The 24,460-nt window shown below is 53.2% G+C and overlaps 1 protein-coding gene across 1 annotated transcript in view; it reads left to right on the plus strand.

Moving 5' to 3' along the window:
* LOC308631635 (voltage-dependent P/Q-type calcium channel subunit alpha-1A-like) overlaps positions 1 to 24,460 on the plus strand; it is a gene marked incomplete at both ends in the record, with an annotated part of 113,799 nt that overhangs the window by 26,870 nt on the left and 62,469 nt on the right. The window contains 8 exons of the mRNA XM_081263012.1: positions 77 to 189; positions 2,381 to 2,493; positions 2,578 to 2,709; positions 2,920 to 2,992; positions 4,118 to 4,238; positions 4,518 to 4,585; positions 7,633 to 7,739; positions 9,225 to 10,028. Coding sequence (XP_081119138.1) covers positions 77 to 189; positions 2,381 to 2,493; positions 2,578 to 2,709; positions 2,920 to 2,992; positions 4,118 to 4,238; positions 4,518 to 4,585; positions 7,633 to 7,739; positions 9,225 to 10,028 — 1,531 coding nt within the window. The remainder of the gene's footprint in view (positions 1 to 76; positions 190 to 2,380; positions 2,494 to 2,577; positions 2,710 to 2,919; positions 2,993 to 4,117; positions 4,239 to 4,517; positions 4,586 to 7,632; positions 7,740 to 9,224; positions 10,029 to 24,460) is intronic.

The following is a 24,460-nucleotide window of genomic DNA, read 5'->3' on the forward strand; positions in this document are numbered from 1 at the left end:
GGGGCTCTAGAGAACAAGCCCTGGCCGGCCTTCACCCCAGACTGACCGCCTCTCTATTTCCTCCTTCTCCCTCCAGACTATGCAGAATTCATTTTCTTAGGACTCTTTATGTCCGAAATGTTTATAAAAATGTATGGGCTTGGCACGCGGCCTTACTTCCACTCCTCCTTCAACTGCTTCGACTGCGGGGTAAGTGCTCGGCTTCTGTGGGGCCACTGCATGCGCTCTTGTCTATAATGACCATACCTGGAGACCTTGGTCAGCCGGGAAGAGGGAAGGTCACCTCTGTGTGTGAAAGACTGAGACGGACGCAGAAGCAATCACACGAGCCCAGAACTCCCAGCCTCGGTCCACAAGGGGGAATTATAGACCGCCTTTGGAAAACAGATGGGTGACCCAGCGAGTCCTCCATGAAGGATTCACCTTAGAGGAACTCACACAGGTGCCTGGGAGACACCAACAAGAATGTCCCTGCAGCTGGGAACAAAATTAGGGTCTTTCAACCTGATCAGCTCTCTGCCACTGTAACAAAATGCCTTAGGCAGTTCACCTTTGAAGAGCAAAGGTTTACGGTGGCCCACAGCTTCAGAGGCTCCAGTCCATGATCAGTTGACTCTGTGGCTTTGGGGCCTGGGGAGGCAGCTCATGGTGCCGGGAGCATGTGGTGGAGCAAGGCGATTCCCTCCATGGTCCAGAAGCTGAGGGGCAGGGGAGGGGTGAGGCAGGCCCCCAGTGACCTAAAGACTTTCATTAGGCCCCGCCTCTTAAAGGTCCCACCACCTCCCAGTGGCACCACCAGGCCTTGAACAGATGGGCCTTTGGAGGACCTTTAAGATCCCGACTGTAGCAGCGTTAGTGTCAAATAGTGGGTGTGCCTTCCCCAGGACGCCCCAAATCCTGCACCCAGTTCCAGTATTCTCAAGCAGCCTTAATAATTCTTAATAAGGGGCTGGGGATGTGGCTCAAGTGGTAGCGCGCTCGCCTGGCATGCGTGCGGCCCGGGTTCGATCCTCAGCACCACATACCAACAAAGATGTTGTGTCCGCCGAGAACTAAAAAATAAATATTAAAATATTCTCTCTCTCTCTCTCCTCTCTCACTCTATCTTAAAAAAAATTCTTAATAATTCTGAATCTAGTACTGATTTCTGCCCTATTATAGGAAACTATGGTGTTGGAGGAAAAAACAAAATATATACAAACAAAACTACCTACATAAATGACCCAAAATGTTTTAGGAATAAAACAAATTTCTTTCTGTTAAAAAAAAAGAGAGAGAGAGAGAGAGAGAGAGAGAGAGAGAGAGAGAGAGAGAGTGTGTCTCGGGTTGAAGGTGTCTTAGGGGTAAAACACTTCTCCAGCGAGTGTGAGGACTTGAAAGGAAACAAAGAATGTCCAGAGTAGCTCTGTTCGTGACAAGCCTGGCCCCAAGTGTCTCTCTGCAGTCGAGTGGAGAAGTTAAACGGTCACATCACTCACAGACGGTCCCTGACTTATGGTGGTGTGACGGCAATGATTCAACTTACGATGGTTCGATTTATGATTTTCAACATCGCGACGATACAAAAGTGACACTCAGTAGAAACCACACTTCAAATTTTGATCTATTCTCCAGCTGGTGACAGTCAGGCCAGTGTGCTCTCACAAGGGTGGACGGCAGCAGCAACTGTAGCTCCAGGCAGCCCCATGATTACAAGAGGAAGCAACAGATACCCTACAGCTGCTGTGTTGCTAAGCTAGGGGTTCAAGAGGCGAGGCGTATTAAATTTCAGCTGGGCACAGTCGAGCAGACCTGTAATCTCAGCGATTTGGGAGGCTGAGGCAGGAGGATTGCAAGTTCAAGGCCAGCCTCAGCAACTAACAAAGTCCTACTCAAAATAAAAATATAAAAGGGCTGGGGATGTGGCTTGTGACTAAATGTCCCAGCTTAATCCTGGTACAAAAAAAAAAAGTGTTTTCTATGGCCCCAAGGAGCTACATTACCAGGTTGATCTTATGCGATAGGACTTTCACATCCATTCTTTAAAAGGAGGAGGAGGTGATTAGAGCGCAGGATGATGGTGGTGACCCGGGGTCTTTGGAAGCTTCCGGGTGCTGCCTGGTCCTACTAGTAGCAGTAGCGGGTGGGTGATTCGGGAGTCCTCAGGTCGGTGTGGCCTTTATTGTGGCGGTGCTGGGGACGGAAGCAGCCCACTGCAGGCTGGGCCAGAGCCGCACCCCTTAGCCGCACCCCAGCCTTCCCACCTCCGATCCTCGTAAAAGGGGAAGAGAGGGCGGCCCGGGACCCCCAGCCCACTTGCCCTCGGGGTTCAGAGCTGGGTGTCTGCGAATCGGCCGGGGACCCCAGTGTCCCCGCGCTGAGCCCTCGTCCCGGCTTCCAGGTCATCATCGGGAGCATCTTTGAGGTCATCTGGGCTGTCATCAAACCCGGCACGTCATTTGGAATCAGCGTGTTGCGAGCTCTCAGGTTACTACGTATTTTCAAAGTCACCAAGTAAGTCTTGGGGACTCCGGGGGGCCTTCCTCCAGGGCCGGGCCAGGGTTGTGGCCGGCGCTGACCCCTCCCCGCCGTGGGCAGGTACTGGGCGTCGCTCCGGAACCTGGTGGTCTCCCTGCTCAACTCCATGAAGTCCATCATCAGCCTGCTGTTCCTGCTCTTCCTCTTCATCGTCGTCTTCGCCCTCCTGGGAATGCAGCTCTTCGGAGGCCAGTAAGTGCCCAGCGTCCCCGGCAAGTCCCTGGCGCCCCGCTGCAGGGCGCCCCGCCGCAGGGTGCTGCTGCCCTCTTTGCACCCCGACGCCGGGCATCACCCAGGAGGTCAGGGCTGTGGGTACCGCCCATCCCGGGGAGAGGGGGTGTTGCCTTGGAAACCAGACTCTGACCAGGTGGGGCTCACGGGAAACTCGTGTTGTCCCCACAGGTTCAATTTCGATGAAGGGACGCCGCCCACCAACTTTGACACCTTTCCGGCAGCAATAATGACCATGTTTCAGGTATGACCTTGGCGGGGCAGGGCGACACCTCTTAGTGTCGGATTGGGGCACTTGGACGGCCTCCGAGGGGCTTCCCCCGGATCCCCAGGCCTTTCCCTGTGGATTCTTTCTCTGGGAGGGACTTCGAGTGTGTAGAGAGGGGATCCTTCCTTCCCTCTCCCACAGAGGCAGCCTCTAAATGAGGCCCAGACAGGGTTTGGAGAGGGCTGTGCCCTGCGGGGAAGTGCTGAGCCCTGGCACGGGTTTCTTGGCACCGGGCACCCGCAGGTGTCTCTAGCTGAGGTCCCACCTGGGGGCCTGCAGTACAGTGCAGGGGGCGGACCCCAGGGCCACATCCTGCCTCCGAGCTGCACCTGGCCCCACATCGGTGGACGACACCTGGCACCCCCACTCAGCTCCGCGCACGGAGGGATCTGGGGGATGTTACAGCTGGTCTTGCGGGTTGCAGTGGTCACGCCCGTAATCCCAGCAGCTCAGGAGGCTGAAGCAGGAGGATTGAGAGTTCGATGCCAGCCTCAGCAGATTAGCGACACCCTGAGCGACTCAGCGAGACCCTGTCTCTATATGAAAAATAGAGAGAGGCTGGGATGTGGCTCCGAAGCTAAGCACCCCTAGGTTCAATGCCTGGTATAAAAAATGTGTGGCCACGTCTGCTGAGCCACAGAGCCTGGGCGGCGTCCATCTGTGTCTCCCAGTCCAGAGGCTGCGGGGCTGGCCGGGGCGTGCTCCTGGCGAGGCTGTGACTTGCAGATGCCCCCCCACAGCTACCACCACTCATGGTAGCTGAGCCCAGGTCCCTCTTTCTCCTCTTGCGAGGGCTCATGACCCCACCCGGCCCCAGTGACACCCCCCAGTTCCCTCTGCCAGCACCACACGGGGGACAGGGGCTTCCACAGAGGAACCCAGACGGACACAGTTCAGCTGGGGCGAATCCCCTTCCCACGAGGGGAGACCCTGGTGGCCGGGCGTGTGGCCCCGCCAGGCTCCTCGGTCCCGAAGCCGCGCGTGGGCCCTGGCACTCTCGGAGCCACGGAGCTGGTCTGCCAGCCGGGCGGGACAGTGGCCTCGGGGTCGTGGCCTCGCCCGCTGCTGAGGCCGCCTTTGCCCTCCGCCCTCCGGCTGCAGATCCTGACGGGCGAGGACTGGAACGAGGTCATGTTCGACGACGGCATCAAGTCGCATGGCGGCGTGCAGGGCGGCATGGTGTTCTCCATCTACTTCATCGTGCTCATGCTCTTCCGGAACTGTATCCTGGGGCGGGCGGCGGGGCTGGAGGGCGGGGCTGGGAGGGTGGGGGAGGGTACGGGGGCGGGGCTGGAGGGTGGGGGAGGGTACGGGGGCGGGGCTGGGAGGGTGGGGAGGGTACGGGGGCGGGGCTGGAGGGCGGGGCAGGGGAGGAGGGGAGCGGGGCGGGGAGGTGAGGGAGGGTGGGGGAGGGTCAGGGTCGGGTGGGGGCGAGGTTGGGCGACTGGAGCCTGGTCCCCGTGCTGTCCCTCCATGGCCGCTTTCCCTGACTCGGCGGCAGACACCCTCCGGAATGTGTTCTTGGCCATCGCCGTGGACAACCTGGCCAACGCCCAGGAGCTCACCAAGGTCTGTGGGGACGTTGTGTCTGGCAGAGGCACCACCTGTGGGCGGCAGAGCGGGAGGGACCTAGGGACCTGGTCACCAGGCGGGGAGAGCCAGCCTCCCGCTCCTCCCAGGGCGCTGAGCCTCCACCAGCCGGTTCCCCAGCAGAGCACAGAGAGGCCCGCGGCCTGGAGGCTGCAGGAAGCAGATGGCCAGCGCCACCCGGGACCCGGTGAAGGGACCAGGCAGGGCTCCCAAGGAAGGGGGCAGTGCCAGGCCCCGGGCACCATCACCGCCCAGGACAGTGGAGGAGCTGGACCTGAGGGAAAGGGGCTCCCGTAGATCCCATGGTCTTAGGGGACCCAGAGCTGTGGCCAGCACAGATGGTGGCCAGTAAGCAGCTCCCGCCTCTCTCCCCCACTGGCCTCCTTCTGGACCTGCTAGTGGCCACTTGCAAGCCACCGTGGAGGCTGAGTGTATGGTAAACAGGTCAGCTAGCAAGTAGCCTGCACAGGACCCTGGAGCTCCACTGGGTCCCCCCGTGTGTGGGAGCTGGCAGGGGACACTCTCTGGACTTCCTTGTGAGGATAGCAGTGACCACGTGATGCTCGTGGAACCAGCTACTGTAGCCTCCCTCGAGTGGAGGAGGAAACTGAGGCTCAGGCAGGACCACTGGCCCCAGGGCAGGATCTCAGCAGCCACAGCCAAGAATCACACGACCCACATCAAGCGCTCTGCTAAGCTCCCGGCACACAGTGAGCCTTCAGGGAAGGCAGCCTCCCCTGGCTGGCGCGGGGAGGCTGGGACGTGAGCCTCCCCAGCACGTGACGAAAATCAAAATACCAACAACCACAGAAAACGTTAAGGCCCTTCTGTGCTGGGGGAGAGGTCCTGCTCCGAGTTGCCCACGGGAGAGGACACAGGGCACACACACGCCTGTCATCCCAGGTACTTGGGAGGCTGAGGCAGGAGGATCCTAAGTTTGAGGCCAGCCTCAGGAACTTAGCAAGGCCCTCTCTCAAAATAAAAAGGGGGTGTAGCTCAGGAGGAGGGCAGCGCCCCAGGTTCAACCCACAGCACATCCAGAGCAGGGAGGGTTGTGTCTACTTCACAGATGAAGAAACTGAGTCCCCGAGAGGTTACGTGACTTTGCCACACACTAGGACCTGAAAGAGCAGAGACGTGGCCCTTCAGATATCACAGAAGAGGAAATAGGGCCAGAGAGAAATGGGGGGTCGGGGGAAGAACCTCACACCAGTGCTGACTCATGGTTAAGTTACCCAAATCGGTGACACATGCTCCTTAGGGCAACCTTGGACTCCTTGAAGAAGTCCAGTGAACCTCAGGTGGACCCAGGAAGGCCCCACTGCTTTCAGTAACACAGTTCATGTCCCTAGAATGACCCATGAGCAGGGCTTCCAAAAACAGTTGTACAGGTTGCACACTGCACAAGGAAACCAGAGCACAGGCGAGGCTGGAGTCCGCCCTGCCTCTCCATGGGTGGGTGCATCAGCCCAGGAGAAGGAACCACAGAGGAGGACAGGTCTGTTGGGAACGTAAGAGCTGGTCACAGGTCCAAACTAGGCCTGAGGGGGAACAAAGCTCAGTGGCACGTGCAGGGTCTTCCTGCCGGGAGCCTCCCTCCGTCCAGGGCCTTCCCCGGGGCGTGAGGTGTTCAGGACTCGGAACCAAACCAAACTGAGCAGACCCTGCCAACCCTCCATCTGTCAGCCCGGCTGGAGGGCGGGATGGTTTCCAGGCCCCACCTCTGACGGGGGAGGAGCGGAAGCCCTCACTGTCCCCAGCTCCGGGCCACCTGGAGCCGGTCCAGCCCTGAGCTCATCCCAGAGCCCCTGCTCAGGGGCCAGCATCCAGGAGAGGGGACGGGAGGCAGGGAGGCCTGAGCCTCCGCGGCTTCCCTTCCGTTTCTCCATCAGGGGTTCCTGGGCACCCGTGAGCGCGGTGCCCGCGGGGCCTCAGCATGTCCCGCTGAAACCTCGGAGGCAAGTTCTCTGAGCCCCACTTCGTCACTCATTCAGTGAGCACATATTGAGCACCTACTGTGAGCAAAGCCCTGGTCTAGAGCCAGGAACCCAGCCCTTTTGGAGAAGGGATTCCAGCTGGGGAGACCCACGAGAAACAGATCGGTGCACAGAGATGCGCGGCTTGTCCAATGGCGCGAAGCGCTAAGGGGAAGAGTGAAGTCGGAAAGTGAGCGAGAGTTGGGATTTTAGATAAGGAATGTGAGGCACAGAGAGGCTTAGAGATTCCCCCAAGGCACACAGCAATTAGTAGCAAAGCTGGGATTTGAACCCAGGCCACCGGGATCTGGAACCCGTGCTGTTGGCCACTGTGTTTTGGCTGCTTGGACTTGAACTCACTCACCTGGGAGCTTGTTGGGAGCACAGGTTCCAAGGCCGAACCTGGTTCTGTGGAAACTTCCAGGGCCTAGGGATCTAGTATTTTGGAGCAGTCGCCAGGTGCCCAGTTCCAAGGAAAGCTGGGCACGGAGCCAGGAGGGGGTCCTGCTCCGAGTTGTCCCGGTGCATCCTGACCCCCGATTCCCAGGTGCTTGTTCCTTGCCTCAGATTCAGGGTGAAGGAGGCGCCGTCTGAGCCGCCTGCTGTCCTGAACAGTGGGTTTGTTTCTGGACGTGGGTTTTTCTCTTTCTTTGTTCGAGGGGGCCTGGGGGGGGCACCGAGGACTGAACTCAGGGGCCCTCGACCACTGAGCCACCTCCCCGGCCCTACTTCGTATTTTATTGAGAGGCAGGGTCTCACTGAGTTGCTTAGCGCCTCACTTTTTGCTGAGGCTGGCTTGGAACTCGCAATCCTCCTGCCTCAGCCTCCAGCCGCAGGGACTGGGGACGAGGGACGTGCACATCACAGCTGAGCCCCCTGTGACGGCTGAAGGGTGGAAAGTCCCAAAGCGCCCCTTCCTGTGTGTCCTCCAGCATGCCTGCGTCCTGCTCCTCTCTGACCTGGCCATCAGGCAGCCGGACAGTGGCCGCGACCCCGGCTCAGGGCAGTGGGGGCCCAAGCCCGCCTGTGAGGAGACCTGTGTCCTTCCAGGACGAACAAGAGGAGGAGGAGGCCGCCAACCAGAAGCTCGCGCTGCAGAAGGCCAAGGAGGTGGCGGAAGTGAGCCCCCTATCGGCGGCCAACATGTCCATAGCTGTGTGAGTCGGGGGTGGGCCGTCCCTAACCGCTGGGCAGAGGTGCCCCGCTCCCACCCGGCAAGGTTGGAAAGCCCCACTTGGGTAGCTCTCAAGTCAGCGGGGGCGATGACAAGATCACAGAACTAGAGAAAAAAAGATGGAGAGGGGAGGGCGGAAGTGCAGAGGGTGGTGCTGCTGAGGATGGCCCCGGGGCCTGGCGTGTGCGGGGGAGGATGCTCTCTGCCACTGAGTAGCACCCCCAGCCCAGAGCTGTGCTTTCAAACTCACGAAAGGCCTCCCCTGGATGGTGGCAAGACCTGAGGGAGGTGAGGAAGGAGCCAGGAGGAGATGTGGGGAAAATGCATCCCAAGCAGAGGGACTGGTATATGCAAAGGCCCTGAGGCAGACTCCTGGTGTGTTCAGGGGATCTGAACGAGGCTGGTGTGCCTGGAACCCAGTGAGCAGAAAGGGGACTGTGGAGGGAGAGACGAGGGCAAGGAGGTGACGAGCAGGTCATGCAGGGCCTTGGGGGCCACGGGGAGGACTTGGGTTTTGCATCATTGGCAAAGGAGCAGAGGAGGGTCAGGACCTGACTCAAGTGCTCACAGGTGCCCTCTGGCCACTGTGGGGAAACGGACTGTGGAAGTGAGGGAGGGAGGTGGCCCAGCAGGGCAGGTTGAGGGCACCAGCCTGTCCTTGCAAAGGAGATGGGGACTGGCCCAAGATGGGGCCGAGGAGGTGTGGATGTAGCAGGATCCTGGACAGATTCTGAAGGTGCATGGAGCAGACAGTTCGCTGGGGTCGGGAACAAGGCAGTGAGGAACCAGAGACCTTGGATAAAGAAAGCGGAGGACACAGTGCTCTGAGCTGTGCCTTTGCGGGTGGGGTGGGGGACTCAGGGGGTCTCATGCTGCAGAGCGCTGCATTCTGGGACTACGGGGAGGGGGCAGCTTTTCCAAACTAAGAGGTGGTGGCTGCAGGAGGGGAGCCCAGGGAGGCGCATGCGCGGTAGGTGAGGTTAGGAACAGCCTGAGCACAGCGACGGTCCCTATAACACCACCCGTGTCCCGCAGCCCTGGGGAGGCTCCGAGGGCCCTGAATGGGACCCCAGCCCCCGCACTGCCCACCCTGGCTGCCCTGGTTCCTTTCTGTGACCCCAGACTCCCATTCAGGCCACGCGGGCACTGGGGGCTGTGGAACGTGCACAGGCTCATGTCCACCGCTCTGGCCTCCGTGGCCATCTCCGAGGCCATTAGGATGCTCAAAGCCACCCCAGAGGTTCCCGCGCTGCCGTTGGCGGCAGAGTAGAGAAGACAGTAGGGCCCTCGGCCAGGCTGACAGGCCCGCCTCGGGCCCAGGTGCCTGGGAGGTCACCCGGGACACCCGCAGGGCCGCCCCGTCGGGCCAGGCTGAGCGTGCGGACCCGGGTGGGCGCGGCCGCGCCAGGGGATCCACCGCGGGGCGCGGGGCGCGGGTCCTGGGGCGCCGACCGGCCTTGCCTTGCAGGAAGGAGCAGCAGAGGAACCAGAAGGCGGCGCGCTCGGTGTGGGAGCAGTGCACAAGCGAGCTGCGCAAGCAGCACCTGCTGGCCAGCCGCGAGGCGCTCTACCCCGGCCTGGACCCCGATGAGCGCTGGAAGGCGTCCTACGCGCGCCACCTGCGGCCCGACGTGAAGACGCACCTGGACCGGCCGCTGGTGGTGGACCCGCAGGAGAACCGCAACAACAACACCAACAAGAGCCGCGCCGCCGAACCCGCCGTCGAGCCGCGCCTGGGCCCGCCGCGCGCCGACGACCTGCTGCGCAAGCAGGCGCGCTACCACGAGCGCGAGCGCGCGCGCGACCCCGCCGGCCCCGACGCGCGCAGGCCCTGGGCGGGCGGCCAGGAGGAGCCGAGCCGCGAGGGCCCCTACGGCCGCGAGTCCGACCACCCACCCCGCGAGGGAGGCCCGGAGCAGCCCGGCTTCTGGGAGGCAGAGGCCGAGCGGCCCAAGGCCGGGGACGCACACCGCAGGCACGCGCACCGCCAGGCGGCGCCCAGGGACAGCCGCAGCGGGTCGCCGCGCACCGGCGCCGACGGGGAGCCGCGCAGGCACCGCGTGCACCGCAGGCCCGGGGACAAGGCGGCCGACGACAAGCCCGAGCGCCGGGCGCGCCACCGCGAGGGCAGCCGGCCCGCCCGCGGCGGAGAGGGCGAGGGCGAGGGCCCCGACGGGGGCGAGCGCAGGAGGCGACACCGGCACGGCCCTCCCGCCACCTACGACACGGACGCGCGGAGGGAAGACAAGGAGCGCCGGCACCGGCGGAGGAAGTAAGTGGGGTTCAGCCGCGTCCCAGCCCTGGTTCACAGAGGGGAGAGGACAGGGGCGAAGGGCAGCGCCCCACGGGCAGCCTGGAGCCCCGGGGACCGTCCACCTGGGCGCATCAGGCAGCCCGGGGAGGACCGCACCCCGCAGGAGAGCTCTCGTCCAGCTCTCCCTGTGCTGCTGCTGGTGGCCCTAAGTGACCTCGCACCTGTCTTCCCACCTGGGAAACAGGCCCAGCGAGTGGAATCGGGCCATTGCCGGGGTTAAACGAGGTGAAGTCCACGGAGCCTGGAAGGGCCCCGGGCCTAGTAAGTGCTCAGTAAAATTAGACCTTTTCCCAGCTCGCCGAGTCTCGGCCTACCTGGTGTGTTCCAGGAACGTGGGAAGGCTCTTGGGGGCCCCAGAGTTGAAGGGGCAGCAGGGTACCAGAGGCTCTTGGGCATGTCCCCAGGCCAGGGCTAACCGGGTCCCTGACCGTGTCCTCCTTCCTTAAGAGTACTCAAGGTGATTCTTCACAAAGGGGCCCAACAGCTTCAAGGGGGTGTGGACATTGTTCCATTATAAACCAGGGTCCCCTTAGTCCCCCCTTATGTGACCAGTAGGGCTCTGGGTTGATTGGCTTAGTGGTGTGGGTCAGTGATTCTGTTTTGTGGTATCCAAATGAGGCCGGCAGTTCTTAAACTTGACCCTGTGTGTGAAAGAGAGAGGGAGAGACTCTCCCGGGAATCTTGTTAAAACTCGGATTCTAATTCAGGACCTGGGCCTCGGGGGAGCCTAAGATTCTGCCTTTCTGAGCAGTTCCCAGGTGGGGTCAGCGCTGCCCTCCAGAGACCACACTTGAGCGCAGGGATTCTGGGGACACAGTGACATGGTTCTGGTGGCTGCGGGGACATGATTGCGCAGGCGCAGGCTGACGACTTGGGGTTTGTAGACACCTCAGAGCCCAGGAAGGGAGGTGCTGACGGTGTCGCGGTGTTCTAGACCCGGCCAAGTCCTGGTGAGGTTCCACAGCAGCAGAGGCCAGGCCTCCTGTACCGTCCAGGGGCTGCAGTCAGAAAAATGCGGTTCACACTAAAAACACACAAAGAGTGTTTTCTGAGTTTGGTCGAAACCACGTTGGCTTAAAATGAAAGGGTCTGATGATTACAAGCCGGTTTTCCATTTGCATGAGAGAGGGTAGGGAGTCGCCCAGGAGAAAGGACAGTGTCTTCCTGGGTGGGACCTCACCTACTCCCCTTCCCCAGATGCCCACCGCGCCCCTCGGCCCTGGCGCCACTCGGTCTCCGTATTTCCTCAATGCCTTCCTAAAACCATCCTGTGGGTCCTTGTCCCTCCCGAGCTTTCCCCACTGGGCTGATGGAGCCTTTCACCATTTGCTAAGTGCCTACTGTAGGCTAAGCTCACGCTGTGAATTCCCTCAAGTAATGACAGATGGGGGGCACATGGTGGGGGACATGGTGTCATCACAAAATGCCTGAGACTGGCCAGTTGTGCTCAAGAACGGGGAGCTATTGCCAGGAGGGGGGGGCGCACCCCTGTCATCCCGGCTACTCGGGAGGCTGAGGCAGGAGGATGGCAAGTTCAAGGCCAGCCTCAGCAACCTAGCAAGACCCTGTTTCAAACAAATAAAATACAAAGGACTGAGGGTGTGGCTGGGTGGCAAGGCGCCCCTGAGTTCAGTCCCCAGTGCTGCGGACACAAAGAAACTGTCAGCTGCTTCAGCAGCAGTAGGGAGCACCAGGAAGTGCTGCCTGTTATCCTCCACACTCTCATCAGCACACAGGGTGAGGGCCTGAGAGCCGCAGCCTGAGCTTCCCCACTCCAGTTCCCGGGTTTTGCAGAGGGAACTGGCTTTTCCCAGGAGCGGCCAGCCACCAGCCTAGGGGAGAGGATGGAGATCCAGCCCTCCCATCACCCAGGGCCTCGCCCCCTCTCCAGAGGAGACAGTAGCCCCCACCTCCACCAGGGCCTCAGTGGATCCCGTGGGAACCAGTCAGTCACCGATAGGTCCCTTATTAATAGACACTGCAAATGCTGAGGCCAGCAGAGAAGCAAGTTAGTCAGTTGGCTGGTTTAAAAAAAAAAAAGTCATAATGCTCACTGGAAATAAACACTCAGGAAAGCATATTTTGCTTTTTTTTTTTTGGTTCCAGGGATTGAACTCAAGGGCCCTCCACCACTGAACCACATCTCAGCCCTATTTTGTGTTTTATTGAGAGACAGGGTCTCACTGAGTTTAGGGCCTCACTTTTGCTGAGGCTGGCTTTGAACTCGAGACCCTCCTGCCTCAGCCTCCTCAGCCTCCGGCATCATGGGTAAGAGCCACTGTGCCCAACCTTTCTTTTTCTTTTTCTTTTTCTTTTTTTTGACCTGAGGTCTCCCGGGGTTGCCCAGGTTGGCCCCGCCCTCTGGACTCAAGCCATCCTCCTGCCTCAGCCTCCTGAGTAGCTGGGGCTGCAGCCCGGGCCACCATACCATATCTGGCTGATTCAAGCATTATTAAGAGGGGGAAATCAAAGACGAGGCGTTAATCTAATTAATTTGCAGACATAAAATAATACGCAGTTTCTGGTCTCTATGGGGATGATGCCGCAGCCCCGAGGCCCAAGCCTCCCCTGATCCCTGCCTCATCCCTGAGGCCCTGTCCCAGCCGCTCCCTGAGGGCTTGGTCCCTGCGGAATGGTCAACGGAGGTCTGTCCCCTCACCTCCCTCCTCCCCTCATCTCTTGCCCCAGCACCTGCTCTTTCATGGTGTCGGGCAGGGGCCCCCCAGGGCGGCCAAAGTGAGGAGGAGCTTGGCTGATTCCCAGTGAACGCAATCCCTGTGACCCCAGGGCGCGCCCCGCCTCCCCGACAGCTCCCCGCAGTCCTGGCACAGGGAGGGGCCTGCGGGGTCCTGTCCACCTGCACTGGTCGCCATGGCAACCCAGGCCCAGAGGACGCCCAACCCCGGTTTGTCCTGCCCTGAGCCCTGAAGCAGCCCCGTGCGCCCGCTCTGTGCACCCCAGTCGCCCATCGCCCCGTTTCCTTTGGCCAGCCCTGCCGTGGCCTCGGGGTCCGAGGACCGCCCCCGGCAGCCTTCCTGCGCTGGCCACCACCCCGGCCACCGGTCCTCATCAGGGGTCATCGGGGGCCATCGGGGGTCAGCGAGGTGTACGTGGAGCGAGCTGAATGGGGGTTCCTGTTACCTCGCTCCCCAGATAATGGGGGCCAGCCCTGGATCTGGGGTCTGAGCGCGTCCGGGGCAGGAGCTCCGCAGCCCAGCAGTACGAGCCGGGCCAGCGGGAGGGACGGCGCAGGCTGTTATGCAATGGCCTCCTGGGGCACAGGGCACAGAGGCCAGCCCCAGGAGGAGCGGGGAGGCCGCGGTCTCCTGCCTCCGAGATGCTGGAGCGAAGCCCCCCCCCTCCCCCCCCAGGTGCAGGAGGCTCTGCGCCTGCACCTGGTCACACACCCTGACCCACAGCCAGCGGGAACCCAGAGGAAGAAGGACAAAGCCAACTAAGGCCAGGGCCCTCGCCATTCCTCAATAATGTCACCTTGCAAGGAAGCACCCCGAGGGTCCTCGCCGTCCCGGCCTCCCTGTCCTGTGAGTGTTTTGCTCTGTTTTGGTGCTGGGCTCTTCACCCAGGGCGCTGTACCCCCGACTCACCCCAGCCCTTTTTAATTTAGAGATAGGGTCTCACTAAGTTGCTGAGGCTGGCCTCAAATTTGCGATCCTCCTGCCTCAGCCTCCAGTGTTGCTGGAATTACAGGCACATGCCACCGCACATGGCTTGTGTGACTTTTTTTACACAATCTCTTTAGATGGTGACCGAAGGATGGGCTCCTTTTCAAGTTGTGACTTGACTAGGTCTGCTTGGGGGCAGGAAGATCTTTCATTAAAAATCTAGACAGGGCTGGGGATGTGGCTCAAGCGGTAACGCGCTCGCCTGGCATGTGTGCGGCCCAGGTTCGATCCTCAGCACCACATACCAACAAAGATGTTGTGTCCGCCAAGAACTGAAAAATAAATATTAAAAAAAAATTAAAAAAAAATCTAGACAGTTGGGGGCTAGGAATAATTCAACTGGTACAGTGCCTGCCTTGCGTACACAAGGTTCAATCCCCAGCTCTGCCCATCCCCCAGAAAAAGAAAAGAAAGAAAGATGGCTTTTATTAAAAAAAAAAAAATCTAGACGGTGGCCTCCGCCATACGAGCAGTTCTGTGGCGGTGGATTCAACCAGGCGCAGGTCAGAAATCGCGGGGGTGAAACCGTGTCCACACTGAGGGGGGACAGTTTTCTGAATCCCCTGAGCAACACTGTGTGCCCAGCGCCACGTTAGGAGTCCCCGGTGTCTGCAAGTGGTGGACCGTCTTCAGGAGATCCCACAGATTTTGTGCCAGTGCTTCTTTATGTGGGGGATTGAGCATCTGGGGGTCTTGGTCCACGGGGCCCTGGGGCCTCCCCTGTGGAGGCCAAGGGAGGCTCACATGGTACTTAACCAGAAGGTCTCGCCGGCCAGACTCCCAGCTTACATTGGCTTCTCAGAACGCACCTGTGGGCGCTGTGACAGGCGGGGAAGCCCTGGTTTGGAATTCACTTCCCGTCACCCGCACTCGGGGACGATGCCCGGAGGGCAGAGGCGGATGGTCTCTGATGCCACGCACCACCCGTGGCCTCCCTGACTGGCCAGCACATGGCGATCACCTGTGTCCCCGGGTCTCCCCCTTCCCTTCCCTTACGAGAGGATTTGCCGTGGGTCTGGGCTCATGCCAGTCTCCTCTCGAGATCCTCCATGGCATCTGCAAAGACCCTTTGTCCAAAAGAGGTCACTCTGGCGGGCCCGGGGGACCTGTCTTGGCAAGAGGGAGGAGGGAGGAGGGGGGCCTGGGCCTGGGCGAGCCCACACCCAGCAGGACCAATCCTGCCCTGGCCCAAGGCCTAGCAGCACCCCACAGTGTCCCGTGGCCACCTCTAGTCCTCATGGGACTCCCAGGACACCACTCTGCGTTACGGATGAGAAACTGAGGCTGAGGGACTCTCCGGGGTCACGTAGCGAGTAGCCTCTGGGATCACCACTTCAGTCTCCAGGACATGGGGACGGTCCCACTGCCGTGGAACCAAAAAGGATAAAAACATAACCTGAGAGAACTCAGGCTCAGAGAGGTTAGTCAGGCTGCTCGGGCTCACACAGCTCCTTGACTTCCCTCCCAAGCGTCCATGCGACCCACGTGACGGAGGGTGAGGGCCTTCCCTGCGGGGACTACTCTACCACGCGGCCTGCGCAGTGGTTTCATTAATGAGGTTCTGGCATTCAGTTAGTTAGAAGAGATCAAAATAAAACACACAGACAGTACCTTATTTTAATGCTAGGTCCGAGACGGCTCGGTCTCCCTGTTTCCCTGCCTCCAGCCGCTCAGCAGGGCAGCGAGGATTACTCTGGGCTAGCAGGAGAGAGAGAGAGCGAACACGCCGGGGATCAGCCTTTTATTTGGGGGAAACAAGAGATTCAGGGGAGAATTCCATCCAATGAAGGTTGAGGGGGGGCTGTACTCCAAGGTCAGGGTCAGTGATTGGGTCTCCAGGGTCAGTGGTTACGCACACCCCCACACGGATGGGCTCTCTCATCAGGAAAGGGTCGGGATAACTCCGACACAGCCAGAGTGCCTCAGGCCCTTAACGGGAGTCACCCAATCACATGTCAGAATGGCTCCCCACATATTCCCCCTTTTTATTCTTAACAATGAGGCGGCGGTTCACTCTCTGGAGTCCCCGGATTCTTGATTGGAGGACTCGCCATCCTATAGTTACAATACAAAAGAGAATTAACAGCAAAGAGAATAATCCAATAATGTACCAAGCGGAGTGTTTAAGAATATTTCCAGGGTTGAATCCATTTAACTCCTTCAATATTTGGTTAGCCAAAGAAGAAGGATCTGAAAAATCAGCTCTATTATTTTGAATGTCTTGGATATGGTGATGAAGTTCCAGAATATCCAAGCTATTATTACTATTTTGCCAAATACCTAATAAATGGGTTTTAACCTTCTCCCAATCCCAGAGAGAAGCATTGTACTTGGCAGCTGTAACACATACATACTTATAATTAGCATGGCATTTAAGCCTTTCCTTAAATTTTAAGGCTGAAAGTTCATTACCAATGTTAATAACAGTCGCCTCTAAGGCGTTTAACTTAGTCTCAATCCTTTCATCAATATTTACTTGATTACGCAGAGCCTTGGAAGTATTTTGAGCTAAATTATTAAGAAATTTTGCATGCTGAATATTCTGAGACAATGTCAGAGATGCAGAGACGGTTGAGGCAATAAATGAGACCAGTGCTAAGACACCAACAATTATGACTCCAATAGCACGTTTAGGTCTTGTTAGCTGGGCATGAATTTGCTGCAGGACTTGTAAACCAGCATCAGCATACCATGGCTCTGAAATATTAGCAGGTAATAAAACAAAAGAGGGCTGATGAAGTATCAGCACTCCTTTTCCTCCATTATACCTAGAAATACAATTGGTTAGGTTGCACTTATTACAAGTAACAAAATATCTATCATCTATCCATCTAACTTTTACATTTCCAATAATTAAAACATAAGGAGATTGGACACAGGCTCTTAGGCCATAGCAAGATCCCTCTTTACAGTTCTTGCCAACAAATTTTGGTAAAGGTTTGTCTGAAAAATGTAAATACTCTGAGGCAGCAATTAAACGCCAAATATCTCTTTGAATGCCTCCTTCACTATAAGTCAAAATATTACTAACAAATCCTGCAGGTGTCATAGCAGAATTTCTTCGTAATTGTCTCTCATCAATTTTTGGAGACCAGTCTAAAATATACCCACTAGCTTTAGACACCTTATGTTGTACAGGAAAGGTATTTACACAATCCATCCATTTAGGAAAGGTGCCAATTTCAATTATAGAACTATTTGGACAGTGGGGTACCGGTGGGGGTTTTGCAGAAATGACTGGCTTGTTATGGGAAAGTCCCATCTTAATTACTGATCTAGTATTAGGTTTTAAGTCTCCATAAATAGAATTATTTGTCAGTCTAGGTTTACCAATCGCTGTCTTTTCTTCAAATGATACTTTTAGACAGCCAGCATGTTTATCATGTGACCAACATAAAGGTAATTGGGCACTGTAGCCAGAATAATTAAATCTAGTCACATGACTGGGAGTAATATGAGCATCTGTAAATCCTCCCATCATAAATGAGTCATTAGTAAATACTGGAATAGATTCTCCAGTCCACACAGCTGGGTGTACCAGGGGTGGATCTGGGAAATATGTCCAATAAGTGTCTATTTGATTCCCTTTTACCTGACAGCCCAGTAGGGCAATTACTGTCGCTACCATCAAGACTGGTGTCCTGTTCTTTCCTAGGCGTCGAAGTATTTGGGAAGCCTGGGTTGTCAATTTCTTCACATGTTTCCATGAAATCAGCTTCTCGGCTGGTTCAATCTGGTCTTTCTTCATCCTTTTCCGATATTTCCTCCTTCTGGGTTGTGGCTCCTCTGGGTCTATCCTCAGTCGCTTGAGTCTGGGTTCTATTTCCTCCATGTCTGATGGCACGTTCAGGCACCCAGATGGGACGGAAAGCACCTTCTGGAAAAACACAAGCATAGCCCTTTCCCCACACTATTACCGGGTCTGGACCCTTCCATTGACCAGTCTGTAAATCTTTCCACAGAACTCTGCCTAATGGGCCTGTCACCGAGGGAGACATTTGTCTCTCAGCAGCAGTGTGACCTTCTGTGTCACAGTTTAAAAAATTTAAAACAAATAAGGCATGATTAAGGCTATTTTGGGGAGTCATTATCTTATTCCCCCTTTTTAATTTTTGTAATTGAAGTTTAATAGATAAATGAGTTTGTTTTACAATGGCTTGACCTTGGGGGTTATAAGGAATTTCTGTTTTATGATTAATTTGAAACTCTTGGCAAAATTGTTGAAAAGCAGAGCTTACATAAGTTGGAGCATTATCTGTTTTAATTTGTATAGGACACCCTAAAACAGAAAAAGCTGCTAAGCAATGAGAAATTACATGTTGAGTATTTTTCTTAGTACGTGCTGTGGCAAAAATAAATCTAGAATAAGTGTCTACTATGACATGTACATAACATTGTTTACCAAATTGAGGAATATGAGTTACATCTATTTGTCATATTTGATTTGGTTTTAAACCACGGGGATTTACCCCTGATGGCAGAGATGGAGTGTAAATAACACACTTAGGACATTGGCTTACAATCTGACGAGCCTGTTCTCTGGTAATACTGAATTTTTTACGTAAGTTAGAAGCATTTTGATGATGTAAGGAATGGGAAGCTAGGGCACAGTCATATGAAGACATTTGTTGACAAAAAGCTACTAATTTATTAATATTATCATTACCTGTAACCAAAGGTCCAGGGAGGCTAGAATGTGCTCGGATATGTCCAATAAAATATGGGTACTTCCTCATTAGCACTGTCTTTTGTAAATTATGAAATAATTTAAATAACTCCTGTGATGAAGTAAACCCAATAACTGAGGTTTCAATATTTTTGGTAACTCTGACTGCATATAAGCTGTCAGAATAGATATTAATAGGCTCATTTGAAAAATAATCTAAGGCCAAAATCAGGGCTTGAAGTTCTGCCCTTTGAGCTGAAGTATAAGAAGTTTGTATTACCTCTGTGTGAACACGGCTGAAGAAACCTGCCTTACCAGAGCTGGAACCATCTGTGAACACCGATAAAGCTCCCTCTATTGGATGGGAAAGTACAATCTTTGGAAAAATAAGTGATGTTAATGATGCAAATTGTACAATCTTATCACGAGGATAATGGCTATCTATCTGGCCAGGGAAATCTGCAAAAGCTATCTGCCATGAACTAGAAGTTTGAAAAAGCCAATTAGTCTGTTGAACAGAAAATGGAATAATTATGATATCAGGCTCAGATCCAATTAATTGTAAAATCCTAGTTCTACCCTTAATCACTAATTGAGCTGTAGAATCATGAAAGGGAATTAATGTTTTTTGAGGGGAATGAGATAAGTAAATCCATTCAATAACTCTTAATTTTTGTCATATGGCTCCTGTTGGGGTATGTTCAGTTGGAAATATTAATAAATACAGTATTTCTTTAGGATCTATTCTAGTAAGTTGTGTATTTTTAATTGTAATTTTTACTTTCCTTAAGGCTGCTTTGGCCTCCAAAGTTAGTTGACGTGGAGAGGTTGGAGAAGGATTTCCTTGTAATATCTGAAATAAAGGACTTAACTCAGAAGTAGTTAACTTTAAGGATGGTCTTAGCCAGTTAATATCTCCTAATAGTTTTTGAAAATCATTAAGGGTACGTAACTCCTTAACTCTTATCTGAAGATTTTGAGGACGGATTGTACTCCCTTGAATTATCTGACCTAGATATTGAAAAGGAGATACCTTTTGAATTTTTTGAGGAGCTACACTTAAACCCATAGTTGTAAGTGAGGTCTCTAACTGAGTAAAAATTTCTGAAAGTACTTCTGAATTAGTATGGGCCAATAATATATCATCCATGAAATGAATAATGTATGTATCAGGGAAGCTATTTCTAATGGGATCTATTGTCTGATCAACATATTTTTGACACAGGGTAGGGCTATTACGCATTCCCTGAGGAAGGACTTTTCAGCAGTATCTTTTAACAGGTTCCTTAAAATTAACTGCTGGGACAGTGAAAGTAAATTTTTTACAATCTTCAGGATGTAACCTTATAGAGAAAAAACAGTCTTTTAAATCTATTACCATCAAGTTATAATCTAAAGGAATGGCTGTGGGGGAGGGAAGTCCTGGCTGTAATGATCCCATAGGCTGAATTATCTGGTTTATTGTTTTTAAATCCTGTAGTAATCTCCAATTTCCTGACTTTTTCTTAATAACAAAAATAGGTGTATTCCAAGGGCTAAGTGTTGGTTCAATATGACCAGTTTGAAGTTGTTCCTCAACTAATCTATGAATTATTTTAAGTTTTTCCCCTGAGATGGGCCACTGAGAAATTCAAATAGGCTCTTTTGTGAGCCATGTAATTTTTTTAGTTGTTTTAAGGATCGGGGAAGTATTCAGTGTCCCTAATAAAAATTTTGTCCTGAAGTATTTACTAATCTTTGTCGTGGAGACTGGCTTGTAAACAGATATTCTTCCTGAAAGTTTTCCCTATCATCTCCAGGAAAATACCTTTGATTAATTTCTTCAACTGACCTTATAGAATTTGGGGTGACTAGTAGCAGTCCCATTTTGGCTAGTATATCTCTTCCCCATAGATTAGCTGGTAAAGACTCTAACACATAAGGCTTAAATACTCCACTGTTTCCATCAGAATCTTCCCAACGGAGATAGTTGGCACTTTGAGCAGGCTGTGAAATTTTTCCTATTCCTTCTAGATTAGCTGAGGCTGTATGTAGAGGCCACTGTCTGGGCCAAAATCGGCTGGACAATATTGAACTATCAGCCCCTGTGTCAATTATTTCTAGGAAATTTTTATTATTAATTTTAAGTTTTAATAAAGGGCGTTCTTGTCGCACTAACTGGGACCAATATACTCTGTCCGGCGGTTTAGAAACTGAATCTGCCGGCAGGTGCCTTTCTGAGACACAAGGCAATAATATTAATTGAGCAAAAATATCCTTTGGGGTGAGCCTTAGGGCATAATTGGATCTTACAGTAACATATAATTGCCCTTTAAATTCTGAATCTATCACACCAGGTATTATTTTAATAGCTCCCTTTAAATTATTACGCCCCAAAATTAAACCTACAGTATTTTTAGGAAGCGGCCCGAAAATCCCAGTAGGGATTTGTGTTGGTCCCGTTTCAGGATCTAATTTAACTGTCTCTGAAGGTCCTAAGAAAACTGTCTGTGATCCATGTCTCTGCTCCGGTAAAAATCGTGGACTGTCCTGGTCGGCGCCGCTAGTGACGTCACACTGTGCGACGTCTCCCCATATTGTTTCTGGGCCCGGGGAGGGGCCGAACGGAAGTTTTTTGTCCCCTCGCTAGGAGGAAATACTTGTGGCGAGAAGGCGGGCTCATCCGCGCCACCCGAATCAACCACGTGGCGCCGAGTCCTGCAATATCTATTATCGCCAGTAGATGGAGCCCTAAACCTAAATTTGCGTTGGCGACATTCGTAGGCGAAATGACCGGGTTTTCCGCAAACGTAACACTTGCTGCGGGACTTCTGAACTGAATTTTGTGGCCCCAAAGTTTCCTTTAATACTGTTGCTAAGGCTACCGTTTGCAACTGAGTGGAATCTAAGTCAGAACACAAGCGAATATACTCAGAAATTGTTCCTTTCTTACGATGGGGGCGGAGAACATCTTGGCAAATTTTGTTTGCGTTCTCAAAAGCCAATTGTCTAACAATAAATTCGCTAGCTCCTGGGTCTCCGATGGACCTGTTCGCAGCCTGATATAGTCGGGCTACGAAATCTGAATAAGTCTCACTGGCACCTTGTCTGATTTTGGTAAGAACTAAATTGGACTGGTCCTTGGGGACAATTTGCCTCCAGGCACGTTTTGCACAATCAGTTATTTGATTGTACACTACAAAATCATAATTTAACTGTCTTTCTAAATCAGCAAAATCTTCAGTCCCTAAAAACATCGTTACTGGCGTTTCTATGCCCTGTCTTCTGTTTCTTTCTGCCTGTTCATTACAAAAATCAGTCCAGTAAGTTTTCCAAAGTAAGTAATCTCCCCCGCTCAAACAAGATCTGGCTAAAAAAACCCAGTCACTAGGAGGAAGGGGTTGTGAGCAGATATTTTCTATCAGACTCTGAACAAAAGGCGAATTTGGGCCGTACGTTTCACATGCATTTTTTAATTCCTTGATAGTTTTAAATGGAATTACAGCATGAATTCTAACTCTCTGATTTTGCTCATCAGTTTGCTCAAAAACTGGAAAGAGGTGAAAACCAGTAGTATCCTCCCCCATTTCTTGAGCCTTCTTAATACCTTGCTGAACTGGGGTAAGAAAAGTCATCTTTAATTCAGCACACCTGTTAAATTTGGTTCTTCTAGCAGGTATCGGCTGAATTTTAAAGGCTTGGGCAGGTGGTGCTAAATGCAATCTATTAAAATTTCTCTCTAAGTCCTGAGTTTCTATGTCTAATTCTTCTTCCTCAGACTGCGAGCTGCTATCAGACTCTGTACTATCGCCATTTGGAATTTGGGTTTCTAACTCACGTGGCTGAGAAGAAACCTGAGCCCCGCTAGGAGTTTCCTTTGTATTTTCCTCTCCAGGAAGATTGGTTACCACTTCTGGAGGGCTCTCCAAGATTAGAGATGCTTCTTCTTTATCATGCTGTTCTGTATAATCTGTCTGCGGGCTAGCTTGCACATTTCTAACCTTTGTTTTAGCTCCTAGCGCTTTTGTTTTAAAACGGCTCAAAGGAAAGGAAATTAACTTAGCCTCAGGCTGATTTTCCATTTGAATAGACCTAATGGCTCTTTGAATACCTCTCAGAAGCTCTTCTGGTGGCCACGGACTCTGGTCCATGTATTCAAAGAGACAAATTTCTAGGGCCGTCCAAGTTTTCTGTATATTCTCTATGCCTCCAGGTATTTCAGTAGAAAGACAAACTCTCTGTAACTTTCTTCCTAATTTCTCCCAAGTAAGTAAATTTGGAGACTCTTGGTCACAAAACCAAGGACAATATTCACCTACAATCTTTAAGAATTGCAATAACTGAGTTTTCTTTATCTGTTTTCCTTTCTGATTAATTATACTGTCTAAAATAGTTAGATACATTTCCTTATCCGAAGAAGTAGAATTTCCCATTTTAAGTAAATTAACGTCTCTTTCCTTCAATATTTCTTGGTACTTTTGTGACTCAAATGTCACTTTTTCCTTTCTCTTATTTCTTATTTTCCTTATCCTCTTTATTACTTTTGTGACCCAAATGTCACCTCTTCCTTATTTTTCTCTTTATTCTTTATCTTCCTTATTTCCTCTTTATTTCTTTATTTCTATTTCCTTATCTTCCTTTCTCTTTATTTCTTTCCCTTAATCTTTTTAGCGCGCGCTCCCACTCAATCTAACTAATTCAGAATGCCCCCCTCTTGGGCGCCAATTCTACCACGTGGCCTGCGCAGTGGTTTCATTAATGAGGTTCTGGCATTCAGTTAGTTAGAAGAGATCAAAATAAAACACACAGACAGTACCTTATTTTAATGCTAGGTCCGAGACGGCTCGGTCTCCCTGTTTCCCTGCCTCCAGCCGCTCAGCAGGGCAGCGAGGATTACTCTGGGCTAGCAGGAGAGAGAGAGAGCGAACACGCCGGGGATCAGCCTTTTATTTGGGGGAAACAAGAGATTCAGGGGAGAATTCCATCCAATGAAGGTTGAGGGGGGGCTGTACTCCAAGGTCAGGGTCAGTGATTGGGTCTCCAGGGTCAGTGGTTACGCACACCCCCACACGGATGGGCTCTCTCATCAGGAAAGGGTCGGGATAACTCCGACACAGCCAGAGTGCCTCAGGCCCTTAACGGGAGTCACCCAATCACATGTCAGAATGGCTCCCCACAGACTACAGAGGGACTGCCTGGCTTCTCCTTCCAGGAGGTGTGGGTACACACAGCCGGTATCTACTCCCACCTGGGATTGGGCGCAGAGCCTCTGCTGACTAGCTCCAGGCTAGCTCCACGCTGGCTCTGCCACAGCTGGCTGTGTGGCCTGGGGCAGGGCCCCGTCAGTCTCTGATCCCCTTCTCATCTATAGAGTGAGAACGGGGTGAATCTCCCCTGGCCTGTGGCTAAGCCGCCATGGAATGGCCTGATTTGGTTGGTTGGTTGGTTGGTTGGTTTGGTTTGGTTAGTTGGATTTAGTTGGTTGGATTGGGTTGGTTGGTTGATTGGTTTGGGTTGGTTGGCTTGGTTGAGTTGGTGTAGTTGGTTTGATTTGGTTGTGTTGGTTGAGTTGGGTTGATTGGTTTGGTTTGGCTGGTTGAGTGGGTTGTGTTGGTTGGTTTGGTTAATTGGGTTGGGTGGGTTGGGTTGGGTTGGTTGATTTAGTTTGGTTGGTTTGGTTGATTTGGTAGGGTTGGTTTAGTTGGGTCGGTTGCATTGGTTGCATTGATTTGGTGGGTTTGGTTGGTTTGGTTAATTTGGTAGGATTGATTGGTTGGTTGGTTTGGTTGGTTGGGTTGGGTTGATTTGGTTGGGTTAGGGTTGTTGACTTGGTTTGGTTAATTTGGTTGGATTGATTTGTTGGGTTAGATTGGTTGGTTTGGTTAATTGAGTTGGGTTGATTTGTTGGCTTGGTTGGGTTGGGTTGATTTGGTTAGTTGATTTGGTTTGGTTGATTGGGTTGGGTTGGTTGGCTTGGTTTGGTTGGGTTAGTTGGTTGGGTTGGTTGGTTGGGCTGGGTTGACTTGGTTGGGTTAGGTTGATTGGTTGGTTGGGTTAGTTGG

This window comes from Spermophilus citellus (genome assembly GCF_964194105.1).
Source record: "Spermophilus citellus genome assembly, chromosome: 12".
In the NCBI taxonomy this organism is placed as follows: domain Eukaryota; kingdom Metazoa; phylum Chordata; class Mammalia; order Rodentia; family Sciuridae; genus Spermophilus; species Spermophilus citellus.